This window comes from Macaca nemestrina, chromosome 7 (assembly GCF_043159975.1).
Source record: "Macaca nemestrina isolate mMacNem1 chromosome 7, mMacNem.hap1, whole genome shotgun sequence".
NCBI lineage: Eukaryota > Metazoa > Chordata > Mammalia > Primates > Cercopithecidae > Macaca > Macaca nemestrina.
Window position 1 is genome coordinate 8,344,114 of NC_092131.1, and position 18,703 is coordinate 8,362,816.

Genomic DNA, 18,703 nt, shown 5'->3' on the forward strand with positions numbered 1-18,703 from the left:
GAAGTACAGATGGGAAAACAGATTTTTTTCTTTTTGCAGTAGATTCATTAAGTGTTTAAGAAGAGATTCTTTTCTGTACCATCTTCTACTGCCTGAGTAATTGGAGGCTAAATCTAAACTCCACATTGTCTTATGTCTCTTACAAAAGAGATAGCTGGATTGCAATCTTCTAACACTTAGATGGAGGTCCACTCCTAGGCATCTGTGCCAATGCCTTGCTTAGAGCGAGATAATCCCTTCTGCAACTGCCGTGTACAAAGCGAGTATGGCAGAAACTAAAGACTAATAACAGCTGACGCCTACTGAGCACTTACTGTTTGCTGAGAATGTTCCACTGAGCACAGAAACCTTAGGCACTTGCTCCAGGTCTTCCAAGTTCAGAGCTGGCACTGGGCTTTGCAGGGCTCGATGCCAGGCAGGCGCTCTAACCACTGTGCTCCGCCAGGCCACACGGCAGCTCCCAGTGCCGGCTGGCAGGCCTTTCGTGTTCTTGGATGCGCCTAACCCCTTGTGGCTCCTCCTCTAGGAGAGTTAAATACCAAGGTGTGCACATGGGTGGTGGAGTTCTGCTTGACCCTCTGACTTTGGCGAGATCCTTGGCTAACCATCTTGGGGAGGGTAGGACTTCTTAGTTCAGCAAACCTGCTGCAGTGTTATTTTTGTGCCAATGCAGAAATTAACCATTATTATTTCTAGTCCTATTTCTTCTGGTCTGGTGCAGTTTAATTTAAAAGAAGTAGGGAGAAGTGGAACTAGTTTGCTGTGATTTAGCCCATCAGCGCTCCCTATGGACTGCGTCGTCCCTCCTGCTCCATGGGGCACCCTCCATAGCCCCATGTCCTCACTGCCATCTCCTTTCTCAGCTTCTGCTCCCGGGCGCTGAGTGTTGTGAAGTTTCCAGGTGCCATAACAGTTAGTGCAAGGTGAGTCTAGCCTTCTCAGCCTGGTCAGTGAGTCTCCTCCCTGCCTGGAAAAGGCACAGTTGTGTCTTACCGGCTTCTCTCTCACTTCCCTGGGTACAGATTCAGGGTCCCTGTGTCTCAGCTCTTCCTGGGCTCCCCTCATTCCTGCACTGCTGAGAAAACTGAGACCATGTAACAAGAACTTCCTTTCCTTTTGTCTCCACCTGAGTTTCTTGTGTCCTCCTTTCCTCCCTTCCCTCTGAGGAAGGGTCTCCTCTTGGAACGAATGGAAGCCCTGGGGCCTGGTCAGGAACTCTGGTCAGGAGCTCGGCGACGCCAGCCCTGTGTTGTCACTCTTTCTTTCTGTCCTGGCTTTATCTCCTTGGTTTACAGACAGCCCCCATGCCTTTGAGATGATGTCCTGTCTGTCTTCCACCTTTAATCACAACATTTATCAAGAGCATTCCACACTGAGAGTTCTTCCAGCCCTAGCAGCCTGGCTGTCCCGGTCTGGAAGTGTGATGCCCTCTGGGAGGACCCGGGGTCTGGCTTCTCTCCCTGCCCAGTCTCTTTGTCCTCCTCACGTTCCTGTTTCCTTCTTCCTGCTCTTCTGAATCTCCAGGCTTTTCTGACCCTACCATTCCTGTCCCCTGAATGTAAGAGGTCTCCAAGTTTCTGGGCTCCGAGTTAGGAGTCAGCTGAGCTGGATTTCACAACCCAGTTCTGAAGTCTTTTCTCATCTATGACTATAGTCAAACATCTTACAGTAAAAGATAGCTTAAGTCAGTCTATTGGATTTCCTGCATTCTATTCCAAGTGAACAATTTAATAATTATCTGTTTTCTAGGTAGTGCTTAAAAGATCTGCACTGATTAAACTATTCTTTCATTGAAAATTTGTTCCAGAAATCGAATGCTCCAACAAAATGGTATCATTCTTAACAATGTGAGATAGTATTTCCTCTGGAAAAAAAAAGAGAGTGAAATTCATTTTACCACTATTGATCAGTAGAGCATTTAATTAAGAAAATATAAGGCAAAGTATAATTTTTATGAAAAAGGAAGTAATCAGACTTGAAATTCTGACTTGTGCTACTTGGATATCCCTTGGCTGTTCTCATAAGAGAAACCAGATACAGGTGGGTGCACTCCCTGCGTGGTTTAGCCTTGCTTCTTTGTTCTTCCAGATTTTACCTCCTGTTCAATTTAAGACAGAGTATAACTTTAACAGTACTTACGGAAGTATCGTGAATGACTTTTTTTCTAACCTATCTTAATGCTAATGGAGAAATAGCAAGTACTGATGGCATCTTAGTGCCTGCCCTTTTTTTTTTTTTTTTTTTTTTTGTATAACAGTGCTTAAGAGCCTTCTGGTACCTATTTTGGACTCCTAATGAAATGAGAAAGGCAATTTTAAAAAATCAACTGAAGATAGTATGAAATAGTTTCGCTTAATAACAAACCTCTCAGGTACTCTACCCAAAGGTATGGAGATTTTAAATTGCATTTGGTTATTCAAGTGTCTTGACTTACTATAATACCATTCTATTTTGACTCTAATAAATTATAATCCTATAATTCAGTTCGTTGCAGTTTTAATGGGACATTTTACTAGTAATGTTAAAATATTTGTTTTATTTGTCAAATTTCAGGGTAATATGTTTGAGGGTTCCCTTCTCAGAGGATATGAGAAAAGGTTACTTAGATTTTGAGAGCTGTAGCTCTTTCTCAGTGACTGTATATTATAAACAAAGAAGTTTTGTTCCTTCCATCGGAAAGGCCTTTACACCTCTCCACTGTAGGTGAGAACAGTAATTTGGCTCTATCTAGAACAACCCAGGGACAGTGTAGCGGATTTTCTCTTTGATTGGTACCTTTGAACACTCTTCGAGCATGGGGAATAGAGAAAAGGAGGAAATATGAGTAACTGGAAACTGCTTCCCTCAGGTAACTGAGCTTCCTGAGATGGAGGAGTGGAGCCAGCGCAACTGCGACTTGCTGGTGTCCACAGACCCTCTGTCCCCAGGCGCCTGGGGGGCCATGGGGCTCCGCAGAGTCACACACTGAGCCTTTGATGGGGAAGGGGTTTTGAGCTGTATTTTCTTCCCTGCATCCTCACTCCCCACTCCCCTCCTTTGTGACCAGCAGCCAGGTATGGTACAGCGGGACCTTTACCTTAGATTTTGTTATCAGTGAGTTTTACCTAAGTAAACTCCTGGCAGCTGGTGACAAGGCAGTGTATGTGATGTATGGGTTTAGATGGTGCTCTTGAGAATGTGGCTGTCTCAGGCTCAGTCAATTGCGGCAGTCCTCCTAAATCAATGGGATTGACTTACTACATCAGGATTTGGCTTGTCTTTTTTAGAACCCCAACAGTTTACAGAGATGGGTTCTCAGATTCTGGGGTGTACCCCTAGAGCTCATTCCTTGTGAGCTCCTCATAGACTACTCAACTTCCTTTAGGCTTAAAGGCAGAATGTTTAAGGGGCCAAAGTTCATTTCCCTGACAACGTGACAATAAGGAGAGTTGAAAGTAGCCAAAAAGATAATGCTAGTATAATAACTTGATATACTGGTTTAATGATTGGCAAAGCTGTGGGGTGTCTTTGAGGCTGTTAAGAGTTATCATAAAAATGATAGGAATTCCAGATGATGGAATATTGGAAATTGTTGGGACATCGCTGTGGCATCATTCTAGTGAAGAAAATGCCAAATACGACCTTTCTCATACATGTATTTGATACATGTGTTTTCTGGACAAAACTTCTTCATGTGCATGGTGAACAGAATTAGGCCAGATAATCTGTTACCATCCAGGACTGAAATTTTATGACTGAAGACTTTCAGCCAAACATGGTATTCTTTCTGATAGTGTGGGAAATAATAGACTCACTGTCTTAGTTTTGCTAATGTTGCCTGCCTTTAAACTTCATAATGCCTCTTATAATACCTCTATGGTGAATTTTAAATGAGAACAGTATTTACCAAGCATTTTTCTGGAATTTCACCAAGCAAAAATATATTGACTTTATTAGACTTTGTAAGACTTTATAAAAGTAGGACAACTAGATATCCTTTGCCTTGAAGTAAACTCTGGAAAACTCATGTCTGGGTTGTTACCTAGCTTCATCATTTATTAACTGGTAAACTTGAGTATGCTTTTAATGTCTCTGTCCCTGAGTTTCCTCATCTGTTGAATGAGGCTAATAAGTGCCATTTCGTAGGAATTGAGGTGATTAAATTATATGCACATAGAGTTCTCGATAGAGTGCCTGGCACAGAGCGCTCAGCAAATGGTGACTGCTAGTGTCTGTCTCCCTCTCCCACTCTTTCCCGTGGAGATGACAGAGAGCTGCTTATATACCAAGCCAAGGTCATGCCTTTCTAGGACAGGAGTTTATCTACATGCTCTGAATGTCAGTTATCTTGTAAAGGAAATTGGTTTCATTATGGTGGTCCTAATGTTCTTCTCTTGTAAATGACTGATTACTCTGATCATGCCAGATTGACTCATTTAAACAGAGTCCAAGGTAGTTATCCTGAATTATTGAAACCCAAAATTGCTGAAATTAAAACTAAAACAATATATTATGAAACTGATGATAATACATAAATCTAGCCTGCTTTTTTGATACATTCTAGCCTGCTTATAAAATAATAACGATTTTTGCTGTTCTGTTTATTTCTAGTTTCTTTAATAAGATGGAGGAGTTGCAGGTATATATACCTTTTGAATAAGCTTTGATTGCTTGGTGGAGTTGACTTTTTGCAGACCAGAGAATGAGGCTTTATCATGGTTTAGAGTCCTTAAGTCAATCAGCAGATTGAGATGTTGGGGGTGGGGGTGGGGAGACAGGTGGTGTCAAAAGGCAAAGAAACGAAAGATTTACTATCTTTAAAGAAGACAGCAGTAGCTTGTCTGCCCCCCTTTTCCAATGAGGAAATGGCAGCACAAGTGGGTTGGGCAGCATGCTGCGATGACCTGGCAGGTTCCCAGCCTCACCTCTTCGAAGGGTGTGTGCTACATGCTTGGGGTGAGTTGGGGGTGGGGGGAGATTTGGTGACCATTTGGTACGGAGGACTGGTGGGCTTGATCTCTGTTGTTTGTCTTTGGATTCTTAGAATAGAGCTTTCTCAAATGGGTTTAAAGAGAGATTTGGGGAAAAAAATGAGAAGATTCTCTGACCCCTAGATGGTAGAAAAATACTCTGTTCGTAAGAGAGGAAACACAGGGCAGAAGGATGTGGAAAGCTGTGTTTTTTGAAGCCTGTAGCCACTGCCTTCGTGTGTCAGGGGTGCCCGCATGGGCTGGAGCTTTCCGAAGAGGAATGTGGAGATCAGATTCCCCTGGGGTTGCCAGTCCGTGGTGCAGCCTCTCAGCACCTTTGGAATCACAGCTCTCCTCCGCTGTCCCCAGGAAAAACGGCAGAAGTGTATCTTACTTGCTTGGAGAAAGAAGATTTTTATTGTCCCATTTCAGCAGGTGTAGTTAAAAATAAAAATAAATTTTAAAATTTTTAAAAAGAAGAGGAATTATTTGAATGAGGCACTGAGCAAGGCACTGGGGACTCACAGGTGGTCAGAGAAGACATGGTCCCTGCCTTGCTGAGCCTGCCTGTGGGGACTGCGGGGGAAGAGATGCTAATCAAATGGCCACAGCGCATGCAGTTGTGAGGGGCAGACTGCAGCCTGCGTGGAAAAGGCAGGAACAGGGCAGGAGGATCAACAGGGACCTGGAGATTGGAGAAGGTGGCCCGGAAGAAGAGGGATTTGCACGACCTTGCGTACCATCCTTTTGTGGTTTTTTGGTCACTTATCTGTCTTCACTGCTAGGCAGTACCCCCGATGATATCAGTGATGTACAGTGCCTTCCACTTCCGAGGCGCTCAGGAAATAAAATATGTGTTGAATGAATGAATTTCTAGTCTTAACCTATCTTCAACTTTTTTCTAAGTCAATAAATATTTGTTGAGTGAATAATTGACAATCAGAAATGTTGATTGTGACTAAATTTGGTTCATATGAATTGGTTTCCCATCATAGAGTATACAAATGGTAGCTAATAAGGTTTTTAAACAGATATATCTTTTGCAATGTTTCAACAAATTTTAATTAAATTTAACTGGATGTAGATTATAGATTCAGTGTCTTCCAGTAGGAGAAAAAGTTCTTCCATCATAAGGTAATTTTATAAATTTATTGAACAGCGTTATTTCTCCACTAATTTCATTTTCTTAATTTTTTTAAATTATAAGGTAATACAGATTTGTCATAGAAAAATTTTATATATAAGCAAAAGGCAGAAAATCTTAATGTGTATTGATGTATTTAAATTTTTATTTCATCATATCGAGTGAATTCAAAGAACTTTATGATGAAAAATTCCCTGAAGAGTTGGATATAATCTATGCTTAAAAATAAACGTCTTAAAAATTGATTTTTTCCCCTCAAGAGCTAAACATGTGAATCATGTTTTGATTCTGATTTATGGTCATCAAAACTTAATTTTCGATTCAAGAGATACTTTGCAATTTGTCATTCTGTTAAACTGTATTATATCCACTTAGAAAATAAAATACCAGCAGACGGGTTGATCAGCCTCCTAGAAACTCGCTGTCTTGCATGCTGTTTGTGAGCCTTCATTTGGGGGTAGAAAGGGGAAACCTCAAGGTATTTAGTGTAAAATTTTCTCCTACCTGCCATCTTTTCCATCTTTCCAATATTCAACTTTCTTCATTTTGTTTCTCTTCCCCCATTTCTCCTCACTCTGCTTCCTTCTGGGGATGTCCCTCTTCTTACTCTCTCTCTGGTCCCATTCCCTCTCTGATTGGTGCAGTATTGCTTTGAAAAGGAAGGGGGTCTCAATAGGCCCGTAGGATGAGCCGATGGAGCTGTCTTTTGCACCTCCTCTTTCTCCTTAATTTTTACAAAGCACGTGTATTTGCCAAGGCCATGGATCCACAGCGGGCCTAGGAAGGATGCCACAGGCTGTCCTGCTCAGGAATTTGTCAGACCAGAGATCTCTTGGTTATGTGAGATAGGGTCACGTTTCTGAAACTTACAAAATTGCATCCACCCCAAAAGGCCAAATGTGAGAGTTTGTGACTGATCTCATTCTTGCAGAAGGAAGGAAAATGAAACCATTCCTGTAGTTAGGTATGTCTGTTCCTGGCTAATTAGCCCCTGACTATCTCTTTTAATATATGCTTAAGGAGTAAAGCAAAACACGATCCTGCTGGATTTTAGTCAGAAAAATTTAATTGCATGGTGTTACGGTTTTTTATCAGAACAAGCTAGGTACAACTTCTAAATTATATTTTGTCATTTCTGATACTATAGTCATCCAACAGGGCAGAGTCACTGAACTCTTCCATAAATATATTTTGAAATTAATAATTATGCATTATGGCAGGATGTAAATTCTTTAACATACAGTATTTAGAAGAGTCATTTCTATGAGCAACTTTCCTTTTTGTATAGTTAAATGCCTCATTGAAGGTGATTAATATATTCAACCTGTTTTTCTTTAAAAATCAGTCTAGGTAGAGAAGAATATTCTTTAGGAAAGTGAGTATCTGATTTTAAGAAATGTTTGTGTCCTAGAGGCCACTTGTGTGTTCTAATATATATATTTTTTTCTTTGGAGCATTTTGAATCTATCTTTAGGTTAAATATGGTCTTTTGAGAATTGTTTTAGGAACTTCCTCTCCATATATTTATGGAAATACTTACCTTTATTTTATTTTAAAAATGCTTATTGTTAAATGTTTAAAAAACACGAAAAACAAAAAAGCCTTAACTCAAATGTATTTTGTTCCTGTGCAGAGCTGTTAATGTTTCAAAGCTGTTTCATGTACTAGATGTTTCTGAATTAGGGATTCACATAATAATGAATTCTGCTTATTTTGGTTCTCCACAAAGGTTTGTTGTATGAGCTTAAAATAAGCCTGCTGCTGATTTGTGTAACACATATTAACTGTTTGTTTAGTTTAAGTGCATGTCTGTATCTCTCATTTCTGATCACCCTGGAACATTTGCATGCCACGCAGCAGCCATCTTCTTTTATACTTTATTAAATATCTGTCAATTATAAATATCAAGGTTTTACATTAATGTCAAGATAGTACATCAAAAATTCATGGAATATGTGACTTTTTCCAAGGGTATTTAATACTTAATGCATTTGTGTCATTTTTCTTTCCAGAGATATTGACAGGTTTTATTAAGTGTTTGTTAGGGAGATTTCATTTTTATCAAGGGACTATAAAGAGAAGCTGCATGCTAAATCAATTTTTTAAAGCCAGAATATTGTTCATTTTTTCATCTTCAAACACTTGTAATCCATAGGTTTTATTTAAATTTCTTCTTGGTTTATTTTTGTTTTATGTGAGTGATAGTTCAAGACAGAACTTTAATAAGGATCAAATATGCTGACTGTAGTGGTTTTTAATTTCCTTAAGCATAGCTACCAGACCCATGCAATATGGTAAATTCTTCAAAATGTCATACTTACATATTTAGCAATATTGCTCTTTTTTATTGAAGCCAAACAAACAATTTTAGATATTAATCTTTCCCAAACATAGTGATTATTTTGTACTCGGTACAATATTACTGTGTCTCACATGGAATGCCTCCTTTTGCTGGAAGAGGGAAGGGGAAGAGTGCGTCCCTGGGTTGCCTGGCTCTGTAGTGCTTCAGGCCTGATTATGAGCCACGGCAATGGTTCATTTCTCCATCTTCATGTGTTTATTGTGCTCAAGAAAGTAAAAATATTAATCACTTAAAAAATCTGGAGAAAATCCATGGCTAGTTTATCTGCCTGTATTTATTGGGAGGTGTGGGCTGAGAGGAGGTACCACTTCAGGAGACCCCGTCGCCTGCTGCTGTTGGGCCCCCGTGCCTGACAGGCCCTCTTACTGTCCTATTTCTGACAGTGGCAGGCAGAAGCTTCTCAGGGACCCTCCTCACGCATCCCATGTGTGTCTGTGTCTTTGGAATCTACAGTTACAATTGGTTTGGAAGCTAAAACCAATTGGCTGCAGAGAGTATGTTTTCTGTTTTAATTCTACATTTTTATTTTTAAAGTGCAAGCTAGGAATATCTTCTATTGAAAAGGCTATTGTGATCAACAAACCCTATATAAGCACCACTTTGCTTCAGTAAGTGAGGAACGCTCAGTTATCCTCTGTATAATGTATAAGCTTAAATATTTTCATCTAAGGATATTTTAGGAACTTTCCAGTAATTTCAGATTAATAATTTTTGGAAGATGTGTTTTAACTTGGTCTTTAACAGGGAAAAAGTTTTTTTTTTTTTTTTTTTAATACAGTCATTGTCTGAGCTTAAATGAAAATTATTTGGGATGGACATTTGTTTTATCCTTGTTCACTTCTTCAGAATAAGTAAAAGCATTTATTTTCAAAATTAAGTATTTTTTACATACGAATATTTTTGATATTTGAATGTCTCAAGATTCTTATAAAACTATTATATAATAGTTTTTAGAGGTAGCAGAGATTTTTCTTTTTAGAAACCAAATTTTACTTGGGTAAAGCTGAAGTAGTAGCTGTTTTTGATAAGCCCAGTTTTGGTTTACAGTAAGTTGCTTTAAAGGCCTTGCCCTGGGAAATACCAAGAACTCTGTGACTGTAGTCTACTCTCCCAAGATGCCAGTAGGTGGCGGTAGTGTCACAGTAGTGAGAGCTCTGTGGAGAGAAAGTTATTTCCTTTCTCCCTTAGTGTCACATTTTGCTTCAGTGTCACTGTTAAGTGCATGTGTCAGTGGCAGAATCTTTTTTTTAACCAGAATTATGTACACTGTGTACACCCTATTTCTTAAGAAGATAAGAACAACTATTTCTAACAGATTCTGCAAATATTATGTAACCATGCAGCCAAAATGATCTTCAGAATTAACTGAAGAATGCATTGACACATTTTTTTCTTGAGTCTTTTTTTTTATTTAAATGATTTTATCCTGACTGTGAGCATGGGCTTATGTGTTGGGTAAGAAGTGTGTATGAATAGCAGGAAGAGAAACATTTTGAAGAGTTAATTTTCCGTCTCTTGACAGAGATCACCCATGTTTGGATAGTCGTGTAGGGTCCAAGGCTACTTAAAGATATTTGAGAGTTAGAAGACACTTCAAGTTATTTTTAGATTTAGCATTTCGAGATGTAGCATTCCGGTTTTGAATATTGTCATCTTTTCTGCTGTTTCATAAGTCAAACTTCTTAGTGGGGGTTTCAAATTTTTAGACATAGAGGTTTAGCAATGGAACTTACTAACTTCCTACAGTTTAATTCTACAGTTTAAATGAATTAAAATTTGTAAAAATAACAAAAACGACACTTTCCCATTTCCTAGAGTATGAAAACAGGCAGGATGTGCAAAGTTCCCAGTTGATCGGGTAATGCGAAGTTTCATTTTATTGTAAGTGAAAGGAAATTTTAGCAATGGAATTCCTTTTCTTTACACTTTTGAAGTTTTTTTGTGGTATTTCTTGTGATCAAGTTAGTTTTTTGGGGAAGGGTAGTTCTTATATACCAATTTGTACTTTAGTAAGGAAAGACCTGAACACTGATGTGGTTAAGTTTAATAATTAAATTGAAAACATTTTTAGGACTCTTAGAACATAACCTTGCATTTCATCTGTTACAAAGAAAAGAGATTTATAATCCTTTGGGTATATACCCAGTAATGGGATGGCTGGGTCATATGGTACATCTAGTTCTAGATCTTTGAGGAATCGCCATACTGTTTTCCATAATGGTTGAACTAGTTTACAATCCCACCAACAGTGTAAAAGTGTTCCTATTTCTCCACATCCTCTCCAGCACCTGTTGTTTCCTGACTTTTTAATGATCGCCATTCTGACTGGTGTGAGATGGTATCTCATTGTGGTTTTGATTTGCATTTCTCTGATGGCCAGTGATGATGAGCATTTTTCATGTGTCTGTTGGCTGTATGAATGTCTTCTTTTGAGAAATGTCTGTTCATATCCTTTGCCCACTTTTTGATGGGGTTGTTTGTTTTTTTCTTGTAAATTTGTTTGAGTTCTTTGTAGGTTCTGGATATTAGCCCTTTGTCAGATGAGTAGATTGCAAAAATTTTCTCCCATTCTGTAGGTTGCCTGTTCACTCTGATGGTAGTTTCTTTTGCTGTGCAGAAGCTCTTTAGTTTAATGAGATCCCATTTGTCAATTTTGGCTTTTGCTGCCGTTGCTTTTGGTGTTTTAGACATGAAGTCTTTGCCCATGCCTATGTCCTCGGGAAGGGGAACATCACACACCGGGGCCTATCATGGGGAGGGGGGAGGGGGGAGGGATTGCATTGGGAGTTATACCTGATGTAAATGACGAGTTGATGGGTGCTGACGAGTTGATGGGTGCAGCACACCAACATGGCACAAGTATACATATGTAACAAACCTGCACGTTATGCACATGTACCCTAGAACTTAAAGTATAATAATAATAATAAATAAAATTAAAAAAAAAAAAAAAGAAAAGGGAGTGAGAAGCTTCAATCCTGTAGGATTCTCACCTGTCTTCACCAAGTTGGTGATCCTCCCAGCCCCCTCCCGCCGTAGGGTTTCCCCATCTTCCTGTATCAGCTAGAAAATGCCCCTGGACAGTATGTTATTTTATATGTTGACTTACAATATGCCTGTATTAATTTCATTTTTATCACAGAACACATTTTAAAAATTATGTGAATAGCTGGCTGGGCATGGTGGCTCATGCCTGTAATCTCAGCTCTTTGGAATGCCAAGGCGGGAGGATCACGAGGTCAGGAGTTCGAGAGCAGCTTGACCAATATGGTGAAACCTCGTCTTTACTAAAAACACACACACACACACACAAAATTAGCTGGGTGTGGTGGCACACGCTTATAGTTCCAGCTACTCGGGAGGCTGAGGCAGGAGAATCCATTGAACCCAGGAGGCTGAGGTTGCAGTGAGCTGAGATGGCGCCACTGCACTCCAGTCTGGGCAACAGAGCGAGACTCCATCTCAAAAAAAAAAAAAAATTATGTGAATATATTTTTATATTTTGACATTTCTTTCAAAGGGTTAAAACTGGGCTAAAAGACTCAAGGGGGAGAGATGGGCACCTGGGAGCTAACACCCAATTGGCAGCCTTTTGTAATACATAATTTGCCTAAAATTGTGCACTGAGCACAAGCTTTTGTTTTCTAATTGATTTACGGTTTTAGCTACTTTTACCTCATCCCCTACTGTCCTGTGTAGGGTGCCAGCGAGTACATTACAGTGAGCGATGATAAATTACAGTGCACTTGTGATGCCAATGCATCAGGAGTGAAAACTGCAGGCTACATGGAGCTTCCTGCATTAACTGGTGCGGAGACCCGGCTTCAGCAGGATTTCATTTGTATCTCAGAAATAACCATTTGTTCGTTTGATCACTTACTACAATCTATCAGACTGTAATTGAAACTGAAGATTAAAATTATACTGTTACAGCTTTTAATTTCTTAATTGAGACAAAGTTTTTAAGTGCTTGAAAGGCCTAAGGTGGGGGACATGGTAAAGAGAGAATATGAAATCTATATAATTTCTCTTAAAAGTGAAGTTTTAGTATTTTTACCAATATTCTCTTGTCCAGGAAAAAAGTAAAATTTAAATATGCTGATCTGTTGTCGTTATCCTGTGTGTTTGTGAAGTTTATTTTATAATCTCACAAACCTGCACTTCTGATTTTCCATGCTTGATCCGCATTTGCTGCGTATATGATTCATGTGCAAACACCAAGTTGATTCCCATCAAATGACTTAAGTCAGAGAGAAATGAAAGAGCTTCCAACTGATTAGAGTGCCTTTAATTGTTCCTTTTGTTGACATGGGATTTGAACCCTCTCAGAAGGCCTGTGTGGTACATCATGGCATGAGGTACAGAGCGGGGCCAGGACGGACCTGGCTTGGGCGGCTTCGCGTTTCTGCTTAAATCCAGTGCTCATCGCGTGGGTGTGCCTGCCTTTTGTAAAGTCGGTCCACCTTAAATTGTGTTTTGCGCGGTGTCCGTGGGTGCTAGTATCGAAATATGAAGAAGCAGATTTATGGCGGCTGCTGGGCACAACAAATTAAGTTGACAGTGATGTATGAGAGCATAACAGCGCGATGATCCCTCTGTAGCGCGGCTGGACGCCGCCTGCTTCATTTGGCTCTTGTTAGGATCTGTTAGGCAGCTAAATAATGAAATTCCGCTGACTGATTTCTGTTTTCCCTTTTTCTCTTTTCACCTCTGCTTTCTAAAACTTCTAATTCCCAGACCCATCCTCATGCCAACAAACTGCCCTTGAAGGATTCTTTCACTTATGAAGACTACAGGTTGGTGTGGGCTGTGTGTGTGCCTGTGTGTTGGGGGTGGTTTCTCAGTGAAGTGGGATCCTGGAAGGGAGGGAAAGGCCTCAGTGAGAAGTGACCTGCTGTGACCATTAAAGCATCCGAACAGAGCTCATCTTTCAGAAGTTATCATGAGCAGCTTGGATGAGTATCGGCATTTTCATAGCCACGTAGAAATTGCCATTAACCTGTCATGGCAGGGGATTAGCTGAGGTAGCCAAATGCTACTTGAGATTAACATTAGTGTAGGGTGGTCCTATGGATTTTTCTTTTCTTATTTAAAAAAGACTCTGTTAGTGTAAAATGGGGACTTTTTTTGAACGGAGAGATTTAATTCACTGCACAGTGTAATAAAAAAGTCACGTTTTACATTTCTTACAATTCATAGAGGATTTCTGATCAGAAAGGAGTTTTATGGTTTGCTTTTCAATGAGGCTTAAAATAGGTGCAGAGTCAGCATTTGGGCAAAAGTGGGTTGGGTTGGGGGGTGTAGGGGAGTAGGTTTTTTGAGTCATGAAGACCCAGGAAGGGGCCTGAGCCCTGCGCAAAGCCCTCTTTCCGGCTCTGCCTCTTGGGAACAGTCTCCCTTAAGCACTCAGTCCTGCATTTCCCCTGGCTCTTTTTAAAACCCTGGGTTTGTTTTTAAATGATGATGAAGACCAAACATTACCTTTGTTACTTAGGAAAAGACTTTGTACGTTTGTAAGAGGTCAAACCTAAATTTTTGGTTATGTTATTTCTTACTGCAATTGGCTTTTAAATGTTCCAACCTTAAATCACCATTTGTCTTGTTGTAGGTGGGCAGTCTCTTCTGTTATGACGAGGCAAAACCAAATTCCCACAGAGGATGGTTCCCGGGTGACCCTGGCTCTGATTCCTTTATGGGACATGTGTAACCACACCAACGGCCTGGTAACGACCTCTTCTCCTGTGTTGTGTTGAATCTGGGAGGCTGTTGTTGCTAAGCTTTGGGAGGGGGCTGTTATTCCACCTACCCATCTACTCCCCCCTGCTGCCTCCCTTCAAAAGGAACAAACAAAACCAAACCGGCCACTCCTCCCCACCACCCACAAATAGAAGCTGGTATTTTTCTTTTATTGCATTGACTAATACGGAAAACTGGGAGCTTGAATCTTATACCATTTTCAAAAGCCACAGTGAACTACATGTATTTGCTAAGCCATAATTCCAGCCTCAGCATTCATTTTCTTATCTTATTGTACCACAGACTAAACCAAAGTTTCTTTTTACTTATTCTCTTTAAAATGCTCATTTATTGGGGGAAAAAATCGTATTTCTCATTTTTCCTTTTGTGTCTTCTTTGCTGACTGTCTGTTTCCAGTTCTGTACTTTTGATTCTTTCTCGTCCCCGTCCCTTCCCCTGACCATGTTTATGAACCTGTTTTTGTTACAGGGCCTGTGGGGTGGGAGGAGGGGCTGGTGCCTTCGGCTCCTTGCCCTTGAATGCAGGAGTCAGCTGGCATCATCACACCTGGGAAGCCTGGGGAGGAGGAAATTGTATTATTATGGTTTCCCACAGCTGGGAAGAGGGGGAGGCTGGCTCTGTTTCTCCACATTCTTCGGATTCCAGGCAGCAGCATGGGTGAAGCGCTCTGTGCTCTGTGAGAGTTGTCTGATAAAGATGTCCTGATATTAGTAGGCAGAAATATGATACATTTCGGATCATTTTGAAATATCATACTTTATACTAGTATACTGGTTTGATTAGGTTTTATGTTCATCTTTTCTCTGTCAGCTTTCCTTGTGATTAGCAGTATTATAAATAGAATAAAGAAATGCCGTGAATGATTATTTCACATTGAATTCCCCAGAATGGCCAGAACACACATAGTGTGCGCCAGACACTGAAGGCAGAATATCCTAGTGCTAATTTGGGAAGGTCTAGCAACAAGTATGCTCTTGAATCTTAAAAGTATTTAAATTGTGGCAAGAAAGAATAGTTCCACTTTTGTAATTACATTTTTGCCTTTAGATATGCTTAATTTAATTAGTAATAAATACTAAGACATAATAGCGTGTTTTATAACTTATTTTCATTGAATATACTTTTACATTTTTTGTTTTCTTTTTCTTCAGAGGTATTTTTAATTGATCATAAGCTTGAAATTTAAAAAATCTTCAAATAGCTTTTAATACCTGACTGTAGTATTTTTCTTTTTCTTTTTTTGAATTGGATCATTTTTTCTCAAACTCAATTATTAGAGTTCTTTTTAATAAAATTAAAGCAATAATGCTTGGTTTTACTCTAAACAAAAAGAATTAACACAGGAGCCTCTGTAGTAAGGTGAGCAGTGCCCTACCCCCAGCCTCATGGCCCACCTGGTGGCACTGAGACCACCACCAGGCCACCGTGGTCCCTAGCAAAGCTTCCATCCATTGGCACCTCACACACTCGTCTGCACATTTGATTTTTATTTGGCTTCCATGTAAATGGGATAAAACAATTCCTTTCCCCCTACCAAATGTTAAAAAAAAAAAAAAAAAAAAAGGTTTATCTAAAAGTAATAAATTAATGACAACCAATGCTGTATTTTCCCTAATACGACTTACGTACTTTTTAACCTGCCACAGTCCTGGCAGAAACAGTGCTAACCTGTAGAAGGTTTATTCAGGATGCTGGCACTTTGTCTTACAGTGGTTATGTTCCTGACATTCTGCACTCTGCACTCTTGTTGAACTGTTTCCCATTGTAATTATAAGACTTCATGGGAAATTTTCTGGGGTAGAATTTGAGAAATTCTATTTTAACGCTACAGAGTTGTATATGATACGTGTTACAGTTAATGTCTTTTTAAAAATAAAGTCTTGAAATCAAGGCTCGCCTTTTAAGACAAGAGATTTTCTTTTTTGTGTGCGTCTATCCTGACGATCATCTTCTTATTGTCAGTCTACCCTGACTATCACTCAGGGAGTAGGTAGAATTTGTAACCCAGCAACGCTGTCTGCTTCTAACAATATCCCAAAAACCTGATTATGGTAGTAGAAACAGAAGAATCAAGTCAGTAACAGTAATTCCAAACCAGTGACAGCAAGGAAATGCTAAAGAAAGTAAGGGGCTGGATGAACACCTAGGCTAGAGATTCTGGTGAATATGAACTAATTTCCTAGCCACTCAGAGAAATAAATGTAGAAAGGGTTATAAGGTATGGTACTAAGCTGGAAGAAACAACGTATCTTTATATCTTGCATGATTTGTTCAAACTTAATGTAAGCAGCAGGTTTCCTTTGTTGAGGGTTTTTCGGTTGATATGAGAAGGACACTTCTAAGTGACTGATAGACAGTGGTATTAGTTCCCTTACAGAGAGCATGTTGGAATAATCAGTGCTTGCATTTGGATCTGCGACTCTACCAGGCGGGATGAAAGGGCAGCTGGAAATCCAAGCACAACGGAGGGAAGTTCTTTTTCAAGGTCCTTCTGTTTGTATATTGAAAAGAAAATCTAAAACATTTAGATTTAGATGAGTCTGACAGTCTCAAAAGTCCATTTTTACAATAGCAGACAAGTCTCTCCTAACAGCCTGTCCCCCCACACCCTCCGCGCACACAGGTCTGACTCACCTCTGGTTCCCCGCTGTTCCTCAGACACCAGCAGATTCCTTCGCTCTTGCTGTCACTTCTGCCTAAAACCCCCCATTCCTTAGGCACTTATGGGACTCGCTCGTAGACCTCCTGTAGCGTGGCTGCCCTGAGCACCCTGTGTAGAATGACTGCGCCTCCAGCCCGCCCACCCGGCTGCCCTGTCCTGTTGCGTTTCCCTCTGTTGTCCAGATCCTCTGTTTCTGCCTTTTAAACAAACTATTGTTGGTTCACCCCCTGCCTCCCATTAGAATGGAAGAGCCATGAACGCAGGTGATTTTGGGGGAGGGTCTGTTTTGTTCGTTGCTATATCCCTGTGCCTGGTATTTTTTTAATGAATTCATGAGTGGTGAATAAATGAGTGTGAAAACCCCACGCCTAGGCAAAAAGATCAGAAAGAAATAAACCAAAATGTTAACGTGATTGTGATCTGTTTTTTCTTTGTGTTTTAAAAATTTTTTCCAAATTTTATTTGATGACCCTGTATTACTTTTTCCCCCTTCCACCATGAAATCAATGTAATACATATTTGTTGAAGAAAATTTGAAAAACACAGAAAAGAAAATGTAAATGATCTACAGATCTTCCCTCTGTTCCCATCTTAGGAATGTATGTGTGTGTATATCATGCTCCTCCTCCTATGTTACTTTTAATATGTAAAATAGAACACAGCTGTGCACCAAGTGTGCCGTCGAGTTACCAAACCAGCCACAGATGTGAGTGGTGTGCGCCGCAGGCAGGAGGTGGCTTTCAGGGAGTAGGGCTCCGTGGAGCTGCTGGAGGCTTCCACTCCCTGCTGGGTTCCTCCTCCAGCATTGCCAACAAACTCCGGCTGCCACCCGCTCACCTACCCTGGGCACACTTGAGGCTCCTGTGGGGCTATTCTCAGTTCCACGTGCTTTTATATATACGTATATATATAAATTTTTTTTCTCCCTATGTCTCTTTCCCACTAGATGTCCCTATGGGTAGGGACTGAGATTTTTCATGCCATTTTCCAGTTGCCTAGGTTAGGGCCTGGCATAGGATGACACTCAATATTTGTAGAAGGGAAGTTAGCTGGCAGTGTGGGAGGCAGGAAGCAGCACGTGGAGCTGGGCAAGAAGGAGGTGGAAGGACCCTGTCCTTGCTTGACGTCAGGAGGCTGCCCCTGCACCAGCCCTGGCCCTCCCATACCCTCCCTTCCTAGTCTGGGCTTCAAGTCAGACCTGGTCAGTGGCTGCAGATTTCTGGGCGTAGGTGGTAAGTTCCTGGGGCTCCTGCCAGAAGGCCCTTGCTGAGCAGTGGGGTCCTAACAGCCTTGGAAGACCCCTCTGCAGGCCTGCCCTGGGAGGGCTCTGCTCTGAGAGAGTCCTCTAGAAACCTGGCTTCACGCAAAGGAAAGGCGAGGCCTGTGCTTCTGCCTGCAGTTCTTTGCATTGAGACACACTTTTGATACCATCCTAGAGGAAGTGTTTGGCAGTGCCACACAAAGAAGTTAGACACTCAGCCTCCAAACGTTCTGACCCCTGCTGAGAAAGGGCTACAGACTGGGGCAGGATCCAGCCTGTTTGCCTGTCAGGGTTGCTGTGGACATGTTAAGCCATATCTTGGAGCTTGATGTCTGCCGAGAGTGGGAAATAATCTGTAAAATACCCTTAAACACCCGTAATCCTTTCTCCACAATCTCCCTCAATTTTCTCTTCCTTCCTCTAACTTTCCTCCTGTTTGTGCTGCTGGCAGGTCCCTGTGTACCTGTACCGCCAGCACCCTGGAGTGCCTGGATTTCCTCCTGGGAGTTTCCCATATGGGCAGTTTCTCATTCCACTTTGTTGTCAAGGTGATGTTTTGGGGTCAGAA

General features: G+C 40.7%; 1 protein-coding gene across 3 annotated transcripts in view; it reads left to right on the top strand.

Moving 5' to 3' along the window:
• The window catches only part of LOC105467434 (SET domain containing 3, actin N3(tau)-histidine methyltransferase), an 86,227-nt gene that overhangs the window by 56,554 nt on the left and 10,970 nt on the right, over positions 1–18,703 (top strand). For all 3 annotated transcript variants that reach the window (XM_071099626.1, XM_011717039.2, XM_071099628.1), the window contains exons 7-8: positions 13,193–13,251; positions 14,064–14,178. In XM_071099626.1, the coding sequence (XP_070955727.1) occupies positions 13,193–13,251; positions 14,064–14,178 (174 nt within the window). The remainder of the gene's footprint in view (positions 1–13,192; positions 13,252–14,063; positions 14,179–18,703) is intronic.